The 19,130-nt window shown below is 42.2% G+C and overlaps 2 protein-coding genes across 2 annotated transcripts; both read left to right on the top strand.

Moving 5' to 3' along the window:
• Positions 1–9,388: 9,388 nt before the first annotated feature.
• LOC136516775 (probable magnesium transporter NIPA6) lies at positions 9,389–13,103 on the top strand. Its single transcript, XM_066510256.1, has 9 exons — positions 9,389–9,712; positions 9,947–10,003; positions 10,085–10,175; positions 10,315–10,475; positions 10,765–10,892; positions 10,976–11,113; positions 11,196–11,288; positions 11,367–11,484; positions 12,565–13,103. The coding sequence occupies exons 1-9, from the start codon at positions 9,559–9,561 to the stop codon at positions 12,693–12,695; spliced, it is 1,071 nt and encodes a 356-aa protein (XP_066366353.1). The 5' UTR covers positions 9,389–9,558; the 3' UTR covers positions 12,696–13,103.
• A 2,314-nt stretch (positions 13,104–15,417) lies between these two features.
• On the top strand, positions 15,418–19,093 carry LOC136516225 (DAR GTPase 3, chloroplastic-like). Its single transcript, XM_066509584.1, has 9 exons — positions 15,418–15,650; positions 16,421–16,570; positions 16,692–16,808; positions 16,891–17,034; positions 17,130–17,216; positions 17,555–17,670; positions 17,803–17,984; positions 18,404–18,461; positions 18,565–19,093. Exons 1-9 carry the CDS (start codon positions 15,507–15,509, stop codon positions 18,686–18,688), a joined length of 1,122 nt encoding a protein of 373 aa, XP_066365681.1. The 5' UTR covers positions 15,418–15,506; the 3' UTR covers positions 18,689–19,093.
• Positions 19,094–19,130: the final 37 nt, after the last annotated feature.

Raw genomic sequence — 19,130 nt, 5'->3', positions numbered from 1 at the left:
GTAGTGGCATAGCCTTTGTGTGTGCATAGATACTATAGAAAGTAGAATTGTAGTAGGTTGGTTGCATTTTTAGTAGGCTAGCGTAACATTCGCTTTGTCTCATAATTGTCTAACTGGTTTGTTAAGTGTTGTTGTAAAAAATTTTAATAGACTATTCACCCCCTCTAGCCATTAGGATCTTTCATCGGGTCGACCGCGGAGATGGGAGGAGCGGAGTGGGGGCGCGAAGAAGGAGCGGCGGGGCCGAGCTGACGTCCATGGCGGGCGTGGACGGCGGTGAGGAGGGGGCCAGGGCGGGGTCTGCTCGGCCGACCTGGCGCCCATGGCGGGCGAGGCGGGCGGTGACGAGCAAGGGTGGTGAGGAGACGCATGGGCGAGGCCTGGCCAAACCAAGCTCCAGAAAAATGCCCACCCCCATGTTCTTTTCTGGGCAGGCTAGAGACGTACGGATGACCCTTGAAGCCAGGCTCCAGCCCATCTACAGCCAACCAAACAAGCTTATCTTGGCCCTAGGAAAATAGGTTAGGAGTTAGCCACCCAACCAAACATACACTATATAGGCTAGGGTCACATGCCTAGGAAGTACGAAATTATATGCATGGCCCATGCTAAAAGAACTCGACCTACGAAACTATGGCCCCGTTCGCGTGTCCTTAAATCCGGCTTGATCCACTTCTTTTTTCATCCGAAACAGTATTTTCCTCTCATAAATTCCTCCAGATTCATCTAGATTCCTTTAAAATTCCTCCAAACGAATGGAGCCTATATGCACAAAGGCGCAAATTTGCTGCACGACGATGGGTTCGTTCATTCCTACGGGCTACAATCAGCCCACGCACCAGCAGGCAGTAGGCAGCCAACGGCCACGCTACATCGGTTCAGTGTCTGATGCTAGTTAGTTCAATCATGTCGCGGCTAGCTAGCACTACATCGTGTTTGCAAATTATAACTTTTCTGCGAAATGTAATTCTTTGTCACCATACATTGATCAACACCGCTATCCTGGCGTCATTTATTACAGTACAATTTACACGCTTCGGACAATCACTAGTGCACATTGTGATGATGTAGAAGGAAAAGCGCTCGCAGTTCAATTCAGTAACAAGAAGCGATAGATAAAAAAAAACAACCTGGAAACCCCACGGTGTTCAGGGAAATGTATTACACACTAGCTAGGTTCAATAACAACAACTAGCAGAAGCAGAATGGCATACAGTACCAGAGATGCAAGAACTTGCGTTCTTGCCTGTGCCGTGTGGGCGACATTGCCATATTAGCCACGGCCCACGGAGGCGAGTGATTGTTGGTGAAGCTGCAGAGCTACTACCTGCTGCTAAGATTGTCTTAACAAATGATAGGACTAAAGGGCCTGAAATGAGAGGCCTAGCTTTTTCTTCGGCGTGATATTTTGAACCTCACGACAGCCGTGGCCGTAAACTGATCAGATTGTAGCTAATAAGTCATGATGAATCCTTTAGTGTCTCATGATCTGCTAGTCAGGCAAGAATTGCATCTGCCGAAGAAATAAAGATTGATTTCAATGTCAAAAAGAGCAGCGATTGTGTTGGTCTTGTGTCCATATGACCTATTGCATGAACTTTATGTATCGTCAATATATTTCATGGCTTAAATTTGTTGTCGCCTCTATCTCCTTGTTCTTGCAAATTCAAATTTTGCCTTCATTATTTGTTTAATGAGCTTTAACTAAGCTATCGCAAATTGTTTAGCTTCTTGACTCTCTTATATAATTTAAAATTCATATTTGTTTAGTGTGTTATATTTTCTTATTCATATATATTGGTTTGTCGTAATGATCTAGGACTTTGCATATTTTTATACTTTTTAACTTCTTGGAATAATCTAGCTAGTAGCCTAAACTTGCCAATTTGATCTACTAAATGAGAAGTACACTTTTAATTAGGATCACACGTGTGGAATTTTATGTTTGCTATGTATGAATATTTGATGAAAATAAGGCATTTCCTTCTCTAATAAAATAAATTTATTTGAAAACTGAAACTCCCTTTTTTCAAGATAGTTCTTTTTTAATTTGGTATCTTCAGTGTAGAGTTTTATGAACAAAGGATAATCTAGCTAAAAGAAATTGGAGTGAAAGTAAAAAAAAAAAGAGTTGTTTTGGTGATTGTAATGACAGAATCAAACACCTCTAGTGGAGAATCGTGCTAGGTCTCTACTGGAGATTTATATACAAATAGTTATTGGGTTAAAAACACCAAGATCAACCTCTCATATGCTTGGAAATTGGCTAACCGGTACTCCCTCCGTTCCCATTTATAGATCGCTTTGGCTTTTTTAGACTGGTAGCTTTTATTATGTATCTATAGACATATCGTATATCTAGAAAGAGTGTGTGTGTGTGTGTGTGTGTGTATATATATATATATATATATATATATATATATATATATATATATATATATATATATTGGAAATAAAGAGCTAAGAAAGATGTTTGTAGGTGTACCAAATATTTTTTGGTTCCAAATAATTTGGTATTGTCATAATGATATTGTTTTTTTAGAAAATAATGGATCTTTCGTGCAGGCTATGGCTGCAGTTCTAGGCGCTGGTAGCATGAAATTAGACAGGCAAGAAAAACGCCATCCAAATGACATAAGACATTGGAGATTATTGCTATGGGTATTTTTGCCGATAACACATCTGATGGAGAAGCAAGAAGAGAATTTGCTTATGATTTTGTACTTTTGTGTAGGTTCACATTCCTCTAATTTATATAATCAGCTTTTTGGCTAATAAATAATTTGTCAAACTTGGTGGCGTATGTGTATGCATCGCGGTGGCCGAAGACTAGCTACTCCATTTTCTTAAAAAAAGTAGAGAGACAAAAAAGGGATTTGCTAAATTTCAGGTGTCTGAATTTTAGTTTTCTTTCGGGCAACGGTTATTGCATATATTTTATACTAAAATTACAGTTTTAGTTCGTTACAATTTCTACAGACACGGTCTGCAATTTTCGGTTCCTAGAATAAAAAAACCAGTTAGACAAAACCACAAACATGACAAAATCTGATATGTGTTGACACAAAGATAATTTAAAAATTGACAATCATTTTCTATAGTTAGACAAGGACAAAAATTTGATATGTTATAACAAATCACAAAAATGACAATTTACTTGTACTAATTATAGTACAGAAGTGTTGTCTGAAATCAACTTAATATTCAGGCACCTGAAATATAGAAAAAGTGCAAAAAAATTAGCTACTAATAATGTATCATGGATGCCTGACCAAGGAAGCTATCATGCACCCATGAACCTGCGTACATTAGTTTAACTCGCTCAGGTATCGTCAAGATAACAAGTCTTTGAACTTGTCTTGATAATATAAGAATAAAGAGTTTATGTAACATGATTGCTTAATTTAAACTAATCAACTATCCCTATAACTCAAGGGTGGACCCAGTACACAAGGAGCGGGGGCACATGCCCCTACTCAAATTCTTGGTTTGCAAAAAAAATGCATTCTTTCTTGTAGTTGTAGAAGTCCATCAATAACAGGTCGCCAGTTAGATTTTGTGCTATTATTTACTTCAAAGGCGCACAGAAAATGCTTGCAGCAATGGTTACTACGCCGGTTTCGTCCATTGTTACACGTCATTATTACAATGCCGTGTCAAACGTTAACAAAATAGTTCCTCGGGACCAAGTTTCTAGTGAATAACATGAGCGGAGCTAGCTATATTCCTAAGTATTAATTCACAATAATACCAACAAATCTGGGAACATCTTATGTATATAGCAGGTACATACTTATATATACATAAAACAATTCGACTAAACTACGTTTTTCGAGTATAATAAGAGCAACTCTAATAGACTACCTAAACACACTACCTATGTCCAATTTAGATAGTGAGACTAAAAGACCCCAGATTTGTTGGCTACCAAAATTCCCCTTACCACTACTCGTTCACGTTGGGCCAACAAATCTGGCCACCGCAGACCACTTGCGTGTTCTCAGCGACAGGTTCTGAAGCCCAGGTTGTTTGGGTATATTGGTCGCGTTTGGAATTTGTAGGAAGAGAGCTGTCGCTTGTTTCTACTGTAGCAACCGGTACTGGATTTGTTCGGTTCGCTTGACCTTATCAGCCGGCTGCAGTATTTTTCTCTCACAGTAAAACAGCTTCAACTGCCTTATCAGTCGACTTTAATACAGCCGAACAAACTGTTCCCGGCTTATTTCAACGGTTTGTTTTAACCAAATCTAGAGCCTTCAATGATCTTGACTGAAGCAGTAGCAGAAACCTTCCAGGAAGCTTTTGCTGCTGATATAGAAGCCTAAGAGGGTTTCAATCATCTATGATCGATGTACGTATAAAGAATAGAATGATACGTAGCTTGTACCAGTCCCTCTTCTTTCTTTTTATTTATTTATTTAATTTATAAAGCACGTGCACATTTCAAAATTCAAAACCCTAGCTCCTCATCCTCAACTACTCCATACGTGATTCTAGTCTACATATATACTCACTTCTTCCATGCATTATTGTATGATGAGGCAACCTACCTTATAAAGTATACGAATCGTGCATGCAAGTATGCAATCCATACAAAACACCTATATTTATTTTAGCGAGATACACAAAACACTTATCGCCCTGTTCGTTTGGGCTTGTTTGGCTGATAAGCCATGACTAAAAGTATTGTTGACTGATTTAGTGTAAGTGAAAAATACTGTTCGGTAACTTAAAAAAATACGGTTATAAGCCAAGCAAGCCCAATCAAACACGTATATATATATATATATATATAGAATTACTATCCTGTAGCTGGCTACAGAATAACTTATTCTGTAGCCACTTTGAGTTACGATAATTACTATGTTATTTTTACGAGATTATAGTAACTCCTTACTAAGTGGTTTAATATAACGTTATGGTAAATATCCCCATGTGTTATAGTAACCCAACTATCGTAAATATGTATTTATATTATGGTAAATTAGTATATAAAATTATGGTAAATGGAGGTGGCTACAGAATAACTTATTTTGTAGCCGGCTACTGAATAGCCTCTCCCTATATATATATATATATATATATATATATATATATATATATATATATATATATATATATATTATATATGCAGCGACCCATACAAAGACACGGGCAGAGCAGCGGGATTCGAGTGCAAAAACAAGAAGCAGACCAACACGCACCTCCCCGTATCCCCGTCCCGCGGCTGCGACAAAGCGAGCCCCAAGCGCCAGAGGACGAGGACGGGACAGACAGGGACAGGGCACGTGAAAACCCGCAAGACCGCAACGAGAAACGTGCCGCAGCGGGAGCCGGGAGGGGCGGCGGGCGGGAGAGGAAAGGAAAGGAAAGGATCACCGACCATCAGAGGACATGATGGGTTGGTTGGCCAATCGCAGATTGTGCCGGCGCCCGGCTGGGGGGAGTTGGGAGGATCACTCACGGCCTCGCGGGACGGCGGCAGTACGTGCAGCGGAGCCGGCAGCGCTGGCCGCTGGAGGCTGGACCACCACGTCCTGCGCGGCCGGTGGTGCGTGATGAGATCTGGATCGCGATAGGGAGGAGGCGTATGGGTGTGGGCCGTGCGCTGTCGCCGGTACCGGGAGGCGCCGTGCGCAAATCGTGCCACCGTCAGGTTTTCAATTTCGGTATTACAAAAATTTCGGCCACCACCGAAACTAGTGAATTTCGTGAAATTCGGCTGAAATTTTGGCGAAATTTTTTTAGAGACTGACACATGAAGTATGCTTTTTCTAAAAAAACATTTAAATTTAAACAAATATTAGTACGATTTATGACTATAAATCTATTGAATACAAAAATATGCAATATAAACAATAAAAAATTGAGTCTAAAGTTATATAACACATGTATTAGTGTATTACAAAATTTCGGATTTTTCTTTCGACCACCACCGAAATTACCGAATTTCGTAAAATTTCGCTGAAATTTTGAACCCTGGCCACCATCACCGTTGATCCCATCTAACAACTCCGCTAGCATTAGTTCGTTTGGCTTGGTTCCCGTGGGTTCTGCTAGGACACACCACACCCGTGTAAGACGTTTCAATTCCCTACATCTAGTTGTTTCCTGTAGTTCGGCAACCAAAGACGACGATTGCAGCCTGTTCGGGAGGCCGTATCGTATCATGGATTATTTACTGCTGGCTGGTTTGGTGTGAGAAAAAAACACGGTTCCCGGCTGGAAATTTACGATCGTTTACAAGCAAGCGAACAGGCCGGCAAGCTGAATACTCATGCAAAAATGGTAATTAGTGTGTGGTTGTGAGTACGTGCTACACATGTAAACACGATGTTTGACAATACAAATGCATGCATGATTTTATCTACACCTATGCATTTACTTTAGATTTTTTATTTGAACGAGTGCCAGCGTGGTTTGAATATCACACCACTATATGATCTGCTACTTATATTCAACACTTATCTACAACTATGCATTTACTTTAGATTTTTATTTGAACATGTGCCAGCGTGGTTTGAATATCACACCACTGTATGATTGCTACTTATATTCAAAACTTCGAGAGTTAGGAATGAGACCGGATCGGATACGAACGGATATCACCGATATTATATTAGTTTTCATATTTTTGTTCGGATTCGAATTTGAATACGAATAATATCAACTATGTCGGATAGGATTTAGATACGGATACAGTATCAGGTGTTGAATATCCAGACTCGAATACGGACAAATCTAAACTCCTCTAAACGGATTGGTCTCGAATACGATAGGAAAATATCAGTACCTTTTTCACCCCTATCAAGAGGCCATACTTAGTTTATATCTATACCTATTAATAAAGAGGCAAAATTTCAACTATTTTTTTGCCCGTCCATATTTTTGTCCATCTTCCCTTAACTAACTCCGCAAATTAAGAAATTGCCTCTTTTCACGTATGTCTATCTAGCGTTATATACATATATGTGACATATATGTATGGTATCTTTAAATAATCTAAATATAATTAGGAATGCTAATCCAAGCTAATATGCTCCTAAGCTTTCTACGTTCACACGGTTTTGTTTCCTTCTCCGCCGTATGTGTTTCCCACGGACGGTCCGAGTTCGTTTATGTTTTTCTTTTTTCCAATTTTCTGTCCATCCGTATGGTTATTTTTTCCCTTTTTTTTTCCTGTTGTACATGTTTCCGCGGACGTCTGTTTTCTTGCATTTTCTATTTCTTCCGTCCGTTTTCACCGTCGTCGTTGTTCTCTTTTTTTTGTTTTTTCGTTGTTTATTTCCATATAAATATAAAAAACAAACATGGATATAACTAGGAATCTAATTCAAATATAAGACGTTCCAATCGGATTTCATTTGTGTCTGTTTTGGAAACTAAGACACCAAGCATCGTATACGAACCCAACTCCTTACCGATAAAAACTATATATAGAAGCCTATAGAAGATACCGGCCTCTGTAGGATGTCCGTGCGTACTCCTTGGGGAAGCGCAGGGCAACAAGGCCGGCCGTGATCTGCGCATGGTCGAGGTGGCCTCGCCCACGGCGTTGAAGAAGCCAAAGCCACTGACGTCGACGCGTTGCGGACAAAGCATGGCTATGAAGATTCTCTCCTGAGGGAGGAGGTCATATGGCGCCTCCGTGTGCTACGGCAGCCAGCCATGCTCTTCGGCGAGGACGAAGTCACGCGCCTTCGCCGTCTCAAGGACCTGATTGAGGACCCCACTGAGATCGCTGATGTCGACACGGGAGAGATCTGGGAGGGGCAGACCAACGTCTTCCACTTCCTTGTTCCTCCACGACATCCGGGCGCTGCGTGATCCGGCAACAGGCAGGCGGCGCGCACCAAGCACTTTGACCATGACGGCGGCCATGGATGCGCAAGGGCCTCCCGTAGAGAACATGGATGGTTCCCTGATAGCGTGCTCACGAACGTCGAGGCCCTACCCCCCGTACACCTCCTAGAGCTTCCACTTGCCATAGAGTCGGTCGGTGCTGCCAAGTGTGAAGGACATCGTGCCGTAGTCCCTAGCGACAACCACTGTGACCAAGAGGCGGGCCTTGATGCCGAGGAGCGCACGGACGACCATGTTGACCAGGGCGAGGTGCGCCCTAGGAGACCCATGTAGAGATTGAGCCGCGAGCTAGGCTCCCCCACGACTGGCGTCGACATCCTATGCCGCTGCAGCCATCCGTGCATGCCTCCGCGAACCGCGGCTGTCCGCGCGTGCCACAAAGCCTGCCGACGAGCTGGTCCACTGCAGGCACTGTGACACGTGCAGTCCACTGCCGACAACTTAATGAAAATAACAACCCGTTGCAACGTACGAGCACTTTTGCTGGTCTAAACTAAAATGACTTGATTTCATAAAACCACATGTCTTATATGGCTAAAAAAGCAGAGGGAGTAGGCCATTATATTTATTCATTTATTGATTATTATATAATTAAAAAAACCAGTTTCAACCCTGACAAAAAAAGTAACTCACTGATCGCTCGTGACAACCTTTTTAATACACGAGGCACAAGAATTTTAACTCTGGTTTACAACACCATAGACTTTTAAACGTTCCTTTTATATTCACACACGCTTGTTCCAGACCCATATCAAATATTCAAATGGCATAAACAAGCGTAAAGTTGATACTTTTTTAGTCACCAGCATTTACTTAGCATAAAATAGTACCTTCAAAAAATTCATGAATAAATTGGATGGAGATAATGAGATGAATGTTTCATTTGTCCCTATAGAGCATGTTTGATACACATTACTAGTTACTAGATGGGCTAAAAATTAGCGGGTTATGGTTGGTTAATAACTAGTTAGAGACTTGTCTATAAAATAGCTCACATATTAGTCCTCCCATTTAAATGCATTAGAGCTAATGTGGGCTAATTTCTAGCTAGCTAAAAATTAGCCCTTCAATCCAAACAGACCCATATAAGTCAACCGGCCCTACAAGGCTTTTCATAACAAATATGCTGCTCCCTTCGTTCATAAAAAATGCATCTATGGATTGCGTGCAGATCAAACGGCTCAACTCTGACTGAGTTTATATGAATATTATTAACATTTATGTCTCCAACCAGATTTACTATGAAAATATATTTCATGATCAACTTAATAGCACTTATTTTATATCATAAATATTTTTTTATACAATTTTAGTTAAATTTTAAATTATTTGACTTATCGAAAAATGAGAATTGCATTTTTTTTATGGACGGAGGAGGGAGCACTATCACAGCCGTGTGCACATCATATGTACTCCAAGCAAAGACGTAAACGGATCATAGCATGCAAAACCTATCCATTCTTTAATCACCTTTGAATCTCCATCTCGAGTTATACGTACACACTTGTCCGCTCCCATCGCAGCCTCCCTCTCTCTCTCTCTCTCTCCTCCCTCCAGCCTCACACTGTCACCAGGTGAATAAGCACAAATTTCAAACACGAAAAATCCAAAAAAAAAAAGACCTCCATTTCCAAATCCGCACCTGGGCCCGCCACAAATGCGCCAGCCTCGCGCCGTCGCCGCTGCACGCCGCCGATGACTCCCGCCCCTCCGAACGCCACCGGCGACCTCTTCGCTGCCAACCTCACAGGCGCGCTCCTTGCGGTCGCCTCCTCCGCCTTCATCGGCGTCAGCTTCATCGTCAAGAAGAAGGGCCTACGCCGGGCGGCCGCCGCCGGCGCCCGCGCAGGTGCACGCTCCCTCTCCGTCACTGGCGGCCGAAAGGCGCCTCCTTTCTTCTCTCTGTCGTTAGTCCCGTGGGCTGCGCGTCGAATTCTTCGTTTCATTCTATTTTTAGCCATCCGGTGTAGTCTACGTGACGAACAATTGAAAAGTCAGCCTCGTTCATGACCAGTTCGTTGTTCTCTTCTTCTTCTCCCTTCGACGAACATTTGTGAATTTGTGTTGGTGATGGAATTTGCAGGTGTTGGAGGCTATGGGTACCTCTTGGAGCCACTCTGGTGGGTTGGGATGGTTACGAGTACGTTCCTCATTCCTTTGGCTGCCTCATTGTTCACGGCATCTGGCAGAAATAATAATTGAAATGCTGGAAACCTCGCAGTGCTGATTGGGGAGATTGCCAATTTTGTGGCCTACATGTTTGCGCCAGCTGTTCTTGTCACCCCGCTTGGCGCGCTCAGCATAATTGTCAGGTAGGATTATGAATAATATGTGATTGCTAAATGGCTGTTATATACCATCTGGAGAGTGGAGACTGCTAAATTTTGTGTATTTTCTTCTTTTTTTTAAAAAAACATGTACATGCTCCTGTGTGTGATCTCTACGGAGCAGTGCTGTTCTAGCCCATTTCACCCTGAATGAGAAGCTGCAGCGGATGGGTGTGTTGGGTTGTGTCCTCTGTATAGTCGGGTCAACCGTGATCATCCTCCATGCACCTGAGGAAGAGACACCAAGATCAGTGACACAGATCTGGCACTTGGCAACGCAACCTGGTATTCCCTACTATCATAAATACTAATAACTAGTCTTTTATATATCAACACGATCTGAAAAAAAAAACACATCTTGATATATTTTTTTAATTCTGATGTAAATCCTAATAAAAACATGATTATCAAGATAAACCGGTTTGCATTGTTTTTCATATGTTTACCTAATTCATAGTCTAGTTAAAAGCATTGACTGATGCGTTTTGACTTTTGAGACAACATGTTGGGTCACCAAAACGAACCTATTGGGTTTTGACATACAGTCTGTAATGTCTCTTCTTGCTTTCTGCAGCCTTTCTTTGTTATGCGGTCTCTGCATTGGCGATCTCACTGATCTTGATACTTCACTGCGCACCCCGTTATGGCCAGACCAACATAGTGGTGTATGTGGGAATTTGCTCGGTGATAGGATCTTTGACGGTAAATGATGTCCATCAGCATACCTTCGAGACCAGCTTCGTTTTGGTTTTTATGGAGTATTTGTTTGCCTTTTCTTTTGCTAGGTAATGAGCATTAAGGCGGTAGGCATTGCTATCAAGCTTACAATTGAGGGTATAAACCAGGCTGGCTATTTCCAGACTTGGTTGTTTGCAACTGTTTCAGCAACATGCATAATTATTCAGTTAATTTACCTGAACAAGGTACAGCCAGGATTAACTTTAAAATTTAGGTAACAATATTTACAATTTTGATTTGCATCTCCACGTCATGTTCAACTTCCAGGCATTGGATACTTTCAATACCGCAGTTGTTTCTCCCATCTACTATGCGATGTTCACATCCCTTACAATTTTAGCAAGTGCCATAATGTTTAAGGTATTCTAATTTTGCAAAACTTCCATACATTCCAAATATTTTATTCTTGCGGAACTAAGGTTTTGTGATTACAACTAGGACTGGTCCGGGCAGAGTATAAGCAGTATTGCTTCTGAGATTTGTGGGTTTCTTACTGTGCTTACTGGTACTGTTGTACTGCATTTTACAAGAGAACATGATCCAACCCTTTCTTCAGGTAAATGCTTCGTAGTTTAACGAATCATGATTTAGTCCTTCTCTACTGGAAAGATGAATGTTTGCTATGTGATACATCATATGCACTTCTGGCTTGACGACTACATTATGCAAACATGCTTACCATGTTCTCCCAGAACTTAGCATAAGACCTTTGGTCACTGATGTCATAAATTGCCCATTTCCAAATTAGTAGCCTTATAGCATTAGACCTCTTTACTTAGCGCTATGGTCGTACAGAGTATCAATTTGGCAATCTTACTGAAGTTACATTCAATTTTGTAGCAGGGAAAGTCGTTGACTAGAAAATCTGTATGGTTTGTATTGTCGATTCTAGCATAGAAGTTGTAGTTGTTCAGAGTTGGTACTTTATGCTACTATTGTACTCTCTCCGTCCCAAAAAAAATACAATTCTCGTTTTTAGAAGAGTCAAATGATTTGAATTAATCAAAATTATACAAAAAGTACTAACATTTATAATACAAAATAAGTACCATTACATTAATTATGGAATGTATTTTCATAATAAACTTATTTGGAGACACTGTAAATTTGGTCAAATTAGAGCTTGTTTGACTGACACGAATCTCATAGTTACATTCTTTTTGGGACGGAGGGAGTATTGGATACCAATTCTACAATCCCTGCTAAAGTTGGTCAATTTTTTAGCAGCAAAGTTGGTTGAATTGAAAAGTTATTTGGTGATTTGCTACGAGTACCTGGAGATTGTTCTGTTGATGATTGTTGTCAGGACACTATTTATGGATCGAGAGATGGCCCACCATTTCTAAGTTTTTGAAATTGGACCTGCCACCAACCACTTTTGATGTGCTGACTGCTGACATGTGTGTCCTTTTTAAAAGCTTTAAAGTTTGATTCTAGATTGTTTTGCAAGGCCACAGAACCTAGCTGTTTTTATGTATTCTTGTTCTTCAGAAAAATTAAAAAGAATTAATAGCTTTTCTTGATAGGTATTGATAGATATCAACTTCTCCATGTGAAATCTTTTGGCTTATGAAATCTGAATCTCGTATCAAAAGCGATACAGTGGTAACTAACTATTTTTCTTTTACAACTACAGATCTGTACGCTCCTCTTTCCCCAATATATTGGCATATCCAAGGCACCGGTGAAACAGGAGGAAAACTGAAAGAGGGTGATTTACTCTCTGGCGATTTCATTACCGTGGTACGACAAGACTACTTTGTGTAGAGACCTTCCACGATGCTCAATGTTCTTGATTAAAAAAAAAGAGAACACTATCGAAGGATCCTACTGATGCTCAGTGTACTGCGGCTCTCCGCTCTCCCACTTTGCGTGGTTCATCATTGAGATACTCGTTATGCTTCCTATGCTCATGATGTCTCAAGAGTCAAAGGCAGTCTTTCTGTGGCCGCTGGACTGACCCGAGTAATTGCTAAGTTTTGTAGAAATGGTTAGGATTTGTTGAAGTTCCAGTTTGATCACAGGCACCCGGGCCGATGCCTCGTAGTAAGATGTAAGCAATCTGTCTAGCCTGCTGGGTTGAGCAAGCTTTGCTGCAGTGTATCAGGGTGGTGCAGCTGTTGTATTTATATATTGTACAGTCTAATGTGAATGTATGAATTAGAGCTAACAGAATCTGCGAAGATATTGCTCCTGACTTGTGATGCTTTGTTATTGCTTCCTGGTTCAAAAGTTATGATACAAGATAGCAATGTACATAGGGCCCTTTTGGTTGCCCTGCACAACCCCTTCTCCAGACTCCGATAATGCAAAATAGACTTCGGCCCTGTTTGGTTACCCCTCCTAAAAGCTTTAGGAGCTAAAATCTAGATAGAATTTGTCTAAAAAACCAAACACCCTCTCCTAAAACCTCCTAAAAGTTTTAGGAGGCTGATTTTTCTTTAGGAGCTCCACCCCCTCTAAAACCTCCTAAAGTCCTTCCTGGACCCCCACTACCCCTCATTTATTGCCCCCTCCCTCTCTTTCTCTCCTAAAGAAGGGTAAAAGTGTCTTTGTTCAACAACATTTATTGTTTTTAGTCAGTTTTAGGAGGTGCAACCAAACACTCTATTAGAAGGTTTTAGAAGGCTGCCTAAAACTTTAGACTTTTAGGAAATAAAGTTTTAGGAGGTCGGAACCAAACAGGGCCTTCATTGGTTACATGTATAGAGTCTTATGCAGCATAGCACTGTCCTCAAAGCAGGGCTCATCTGCATCCAACTGTTCCCAGAAATTCGGGCGTATCCACTCTGCAGAACTGGACCGCACCCGCTGTGCAAGGGCCTTGCACCCGCTGTGCAGTCCACCGCACCCGCTCTGCAGAGCACCCGCGGCCGCGGCTCCGTTCCCTGCCCCCCGCACTCCCTCCCCAGTTCGTCCCTCGCCGCAAGCACAACACGGCAGTTGCCGCCGCTGCTGCAAGTGCCGTCGAGGTGCACGCCGCGCCAAACGGTTGTCGAAGAGCACGCCACTACCGCACGGGAGCACGCCGTCGCCGGGAGCATGTTGACGTTGCACGGGCCGCCCCGGAGCATGCCGGCACATGGAGAACGTCGTCATGCACGGGCCGCCGATGAGCACTCCACCGCATGGAAGAACGACTGCTGCGTCGTCCCTTTGACCAACGGCGGCCAGGCGTTCCCTGGTGATGGCCGGCGCATGTGTTTCCCTCGCCAAGCTCGGCATCGTTGTCTGCTAGCTCCGCCATGTACGTTGCCATCACCGTGTGTGCCGGCCTTATACCTCCAATAGGGCTGACTTTGCACTTAATCTGATGATGGCTGGGCCTGTCTTGCCATGGCGTTTTCTTGTTCTTGTCTCACCCGCGTGCGCTGCAGGATGTGGAGGACTGCGCGTGTGCTCTGCGGTGGTGTTCATGGTAGAACGCAGTGAGGGTGTTGGAGGAATTGCCAACTCCAATCTCACGTATTAGTCCAACCAAACGCAGCATATCACTTTGCATTCAACCAAACAGAAGTATAAACCATGAAATAGAGTAATATAGGCAAACCAAACAACAACAAATTGCATTCATTTATGCGAGCGTAGCCTATGCTGCACAACCCTTGATGTAATGCAATTTCTATGCGAGCGACCAATCAGGCCTATAGTTTTTACATACAGGATAGGGGGGCGTCAAGACTCAGAAAGGTCTCTTTGGATGGTTGACATCACATTGAGGGGGTGTTTGGCAGGACTCTTCTTTTCTTACTAAAAAATGGTTCCAAATAGCTATTCCTGTAAAAGCGTTTAGCAGGGCTCCTCACCTGGAGCCGAAAAGAAACCCTCCAAACAGCCCCGAATCGATCAAGACAAGCTTGCCAATAAATCCCGAGACTCCTACTCTGGCTTTTGAAGTTTGACGATCACCTCACAGTGAAGTTCGCCTTTTCTTTGCGAGTTTCGCGAATGAATTTGCAATAGTCGCTGAATGCTGATGCTGATCCTATACTCTTATAAAGCAAAATTTCACTGGCAATTTTTCTTGACATGTAAGATATTCATCTCAGCAGTCCATTATCACTTGCATACAAGATGTCCACCTCAGCAGTCCACTGTCACTTGCAATTAAAGTTCACTAGCACAAGCAATTATGACATCCACGTCAGAGAGACATATCATCCACTAACATATATTTAGTTGTCCATATCAGTTTGCCATGCTATCCACTAATATAAGTTAATCTCTTCCTAAAAATTATATAAATGATTAACTTTCGCTCCAAATCAGTAGTTTCACCAGCAACACGCGGGGGTTTCTAGTTACCACTACACAAAACGCTACACTACTCTTCCTTCCGCATGCGAGCCGAGCTCAAGCCTGAACAACGAGCCAATCCCAAGGCTGACCAACGAGCCGAACCGGGATCGAGACCAAGTTTGTGTCGAGGTCGAGCTGCCGAGTGCCGAGCCTATACTCCTGGCTCGCCCAAGCTCGGCCCGTTGACAGCCAGCCGTATCATCCACATAGGGCGGCATCGCGCCGTTAACTAAAGCCCACCCGTTTCGGCTATCCCACTCTCCCCCTTCTCCCCTCGCCATGGCTGCCGCTTCCTGGGCCGCGCCCACCACCTCCTTCGCGCCGGCGCCGGCGCGGGGGCCGTGGAGGACCAAGGCGGCGCCTTTACCCATCAGGACGCTTTCCCGCCGAGTGCTTCTCAACGCAGTTGGCGAATCCGCCATGGTTCGTGGCTGGCTGATTTATTCACTCCAATCGGTTCTTGCTTTTTATCCCTCCTCTTCTTCTGCTGCTTCGATTCGATTATTGTGTTAGATGTTTAGCTTCCGGTAGCCCTCGAATTTGGAGATGTTCGATTGCATTCGGCTGCTCTATTTGAGCGTGCTGAACTGCTGACTGGAATTGTCTTTCTGTTCCACGTACCCCTTCACCCTGCTTATTCTACAGCAATCCTTGTGATGTGTGCTGCCGAGTTGCCAATGAAACCCCCTAGAAAAACTTCGTTGTTGCATGTGTGTGTTTTGTTATAACATTAGTTTCAGAGTCGGCGTCTTCTACTACTACAGAGTTCAGACTGCTAATAATTGTAGCTGTGCAGTTGCGTAAAAGGTTACAGAAGAAAAGAACGAATCACTGTAAACCTGCCCGTTCCTTCGAATCATCAGATTTTTAAATTACAAAAGAACAAAATCGGTATTCACAACCAAAACGGACCAGGTCTTGGGCCAAAAACATAGTTAGGTAAATATCTTTCTGTTACCATCCAATTGTCGACTAACTAATGCCTCAGCTTCAGTCTTCAACTGCTTCTGAACTGCCTCTGAAAGCTTCATGGTCATCACTAATTCGTATAAGAGCTCCATTTAAAAAGTAATTATGGCTCAGAATTAAGGGTACTGTTTGCAGCAATTATAAGTTGTATTAGGCTCAGCACAGTCATAGGAATCCATCTGATGCACTCTGTTTGCTTTGCTCATGCTATGGTGGATTATTAGGTTGCTTCTGGTGACACATTGCTTGGTTTGTATGAGAAAGAGAGGTTAGGTCTCTTGCAGTATGCCAACGACGAGTCTAAAGAAGAGAGGTACTGGGAAACCTTGGATGCTGATTTGCGTTACTGGACCAGATCCCTGCGCCCAGTGCAGGTACACATAAGGTGTGCATTAGTGGAATTAACTCACTAACAAGCATATGAGCTCACCACCATATGCACCATAAAATAAGATAATGTCTGACATTTATTTTTCCTCAATTGCCAATTCACAGTGGTATCCTGGTCATATTGCAAAAACAGAGAAAGAATTGAAGGAACAATTGAGGCTCATGGATGTTGTTATAGAGATCCGTGATGCTCGGATTCCCTTGTCCACCAGCCATCCTAAGGTTATGCTTTTGGTGATTGCTCATATTTATCTGTACAAAAGAACAACTTCAAATTGTACTGAGTCATGTTATGTATGATCAGATGGACTCATGGCTAGGCAACCGGAAAAGGATCATAGTCTTGAATCGCGAGGACATGATCTCAACTGAGGATAGGAATGCATGGGCTACTTACTTTGCTAATCAGGGAACCAAAGTTGTTTTCTCCAATGGCCAGCTGGGCATGGTAAGATAGCCTGGCAACTAACTGATTTGGTCTATCTGGCTGATTCCCTGATGCATATTCATTCACTTGCCACCATTTCCTTTGCTGGACTGCAGGGTACAATGAAATTAGGTAGGATGGCAAAATCACTAGCATCTGTTGTGAACCCAAAGAGAAAGGAAAAGGGATTACTTCCTCGTCCGGTAATCCATTTGATATCCTGTTGGTTCCTCGTGTTTCATTGGTTCATTTAGTTACTTGTTTTGTGCAAATTAGTATGGGACAGGACTTGCTTGAGACATCATAGAACTCAAGTCTTCTTTCCAAATGATTAGCATAACACTCATAGGTTTTGGTTTGAACTAGGCAGTTCCAAGACCATTTCCTTCTGATTATAGTAACCCACTTTTCTGTACATTCATTCATATATACTAGTATTTTGGAACTTGTTTGAAGCTTAATAATATCCTGATCATTCAAGATAAATATAGTGATCAACCAGACATGTTTACTTGGCTGCTTATTTTTGTTTTGCCTTAAGGTTCGAGCTGGAATAGTTGGATATCCAAATGTGGGCAAATCTTCCTTGATTAATCGCTTGCTAAAACGAAGAATGTGCCCAGCAGCACCTAGGCCAGGTGTCACAAGAGAGCTGAAGTAAGCTATAGTAGATGCATACATGTGTTTTACATTTTTTTATTGAAGAAACGTAATGTATATGTATTGTTTACCCGTACGAAACAATTTTGTATTTGCACTATTGAGCTTCTAACGTTTGAGACTCAACAGGTGGGTTCGTTTTGGAACAGACCTAGAGTTGTTAGATTCACCTGGAATTTTGCCTATGCGAATTAGTGACCAGACATCTGCAATCAAGCTTGCTATATGTGATGATATTGGAGAAAGGTCATACGATTTCGCTGATGTGGCGGCGATTCTTGTGCAGATGCTGATAAGACATCCTGCAGTAGGTCAGTTTTCTTATAAGCTAACGACTACCTCCCCCCCTCTCCAATCACAAATAAGTGCCGTTTTCGACATCCACATGGTCTTCAGAACAACTTTGACTAGTACTTACAGAACTATACTTTTTATGAAATTACGTTTTGAAACAAATCTACTCATCATTTTTCCTGTCCAAATTCTAACACAAGAAGTAATTTATAAACAAGGTTTGGAAATGGTTGACTTCGGACAACCTCAAAACATCACTTATTTTGCTACTAGAGTGAGTGGTACATTATAGTTAAGAGATAAGATGATAGTAATACATCCTAAAGATCAGTCTGCTTTTTAGAATCAAACATTTGCATGCTGTTGTTTCATGAAGTATTGATGCTTCTGTTTTCTGCTTGTCTAAATTAATTGCTGATGGACTCATGTCAAACAGGTTCTGAAGCATTTCGAAGACGATATAGGATTGATGTAGATAGCGAGTGCGGTAAAACGTATGCTTTGACTGATCCTCTCTAGTTCTTTATCCAAAAAAAGAAGTCCTTCTGACATAGTACTAGGAGTTAATGTTCTGATAAAGTTTTTAATAAGCTGCAGGTTTGTCACAAAGCTGTCGGTTCACTTGTTCAATGGAGACACAAGCCAGGCGGCTTTCCGCATATTGTCGGACTACAGGAAAGGCAAATTTGGATGGGTGGCGCTGGAGAGACCTCCAACATGACCAATGGGGATATCAGAGATCCTTGATACAAGACATGTGCTTGTTCATAGCACAATACAATTTAGTGTCGTTCGTGACGCCACTCTAGGACAGTTTTCCCTGGACCTGCACCTATATACGAGGAATTAATTCAGAATAGCTGTCCATCTAATGATCCAAAGACACGATACTTAAGAAATGCTCCTGCTGTTATTAGATAGTCCAGAGCAAACGAGCTGATTTGTATGATCGGTTGACTGAGCTCAACTATGTGTCTATGTAACGGAATTAGGTTTGAGAAATGAAATAATGTTGCGATGTTTCCTAATTTGGTTGCTCCTATACTTCTGGATGATCTATTAGATTGGGGAACTGGGCAAATTGAAACTACGGTTTCCCTGCTTTTAAGTTTTCGCAAAAAATAAATGATACTACGGTTCATACAAACTATTCCGGCCTAGTG

Source organism: Miscanthus floridulus, chromosome 17 (assembly GCF_019320115.1).
Source record: "Miscanthus floridulus cultivar M001 chromosome 17, ASM1932011v1, whole genome shotgun sequence".
Taxonomy (NCBI): domain Eukaryota; kingdom Viridiplantae; phylum Streptophyta; class Magnoliopsida; order Poales; family Poaceae; genus Miscanthus; species Miscanthus floridulus.
This window is presented reverse-complemented; position numbering and strand designations above follow the sequence as displayed.

What these genes read in the sequence shown, in the direction of transcription:
- LOC136516775 (XM_066510256.1), top strand. Translation starts at nt 9,559, where the DNA reads ATGACTCCCGCCCCTCCGAACGCCACCGGCGACCTCTTCGCTGCCAAC. An exon ending in GTGGGTTGGGATGGTTACGA is followed by an intron (nt 10,004 to 10,084) that starts GTACGTTCCTCA and finishes GAAACCTCGCAG; the next exon opens with TGCTGATTGGGGAGATTGCC. An exon ending in CAAGTGCCATAATGTTTAAG is followed by an intron (nt 11,289 to 11,366) that starts GTATTCTAATTT and finishes GATTACAACTAG; the next exon opens with GACTGGTCCGGGCAGAGTAT.
- LOC136516225 (XM_066509584.1), top strand. Translation starts at nt 15,507, where the DNA reads ATGGCTGCCGCTTCCTGGGCCGCGCCCACCACCTCCTTCGCGCCGGCG. An exon ending in GATAAGACATCCTGCAGTAG is followed by an intron (nt 17,985 to 18,403) that starts GTCAGTTTTCTT and finishes CATGTCAAACAG; the next exon opens with GTTCTGAAGCATTTCGAAGA. An exon ending in GATAGCGAGTGCGGTAAAAC is followed by an intron (nt 18,462 to 18,564) that starts GTATGCTTTGAC and finishes AATAAGCTGCAG; the next exon opens with GTTTGTCACAAAGCTGTCGG.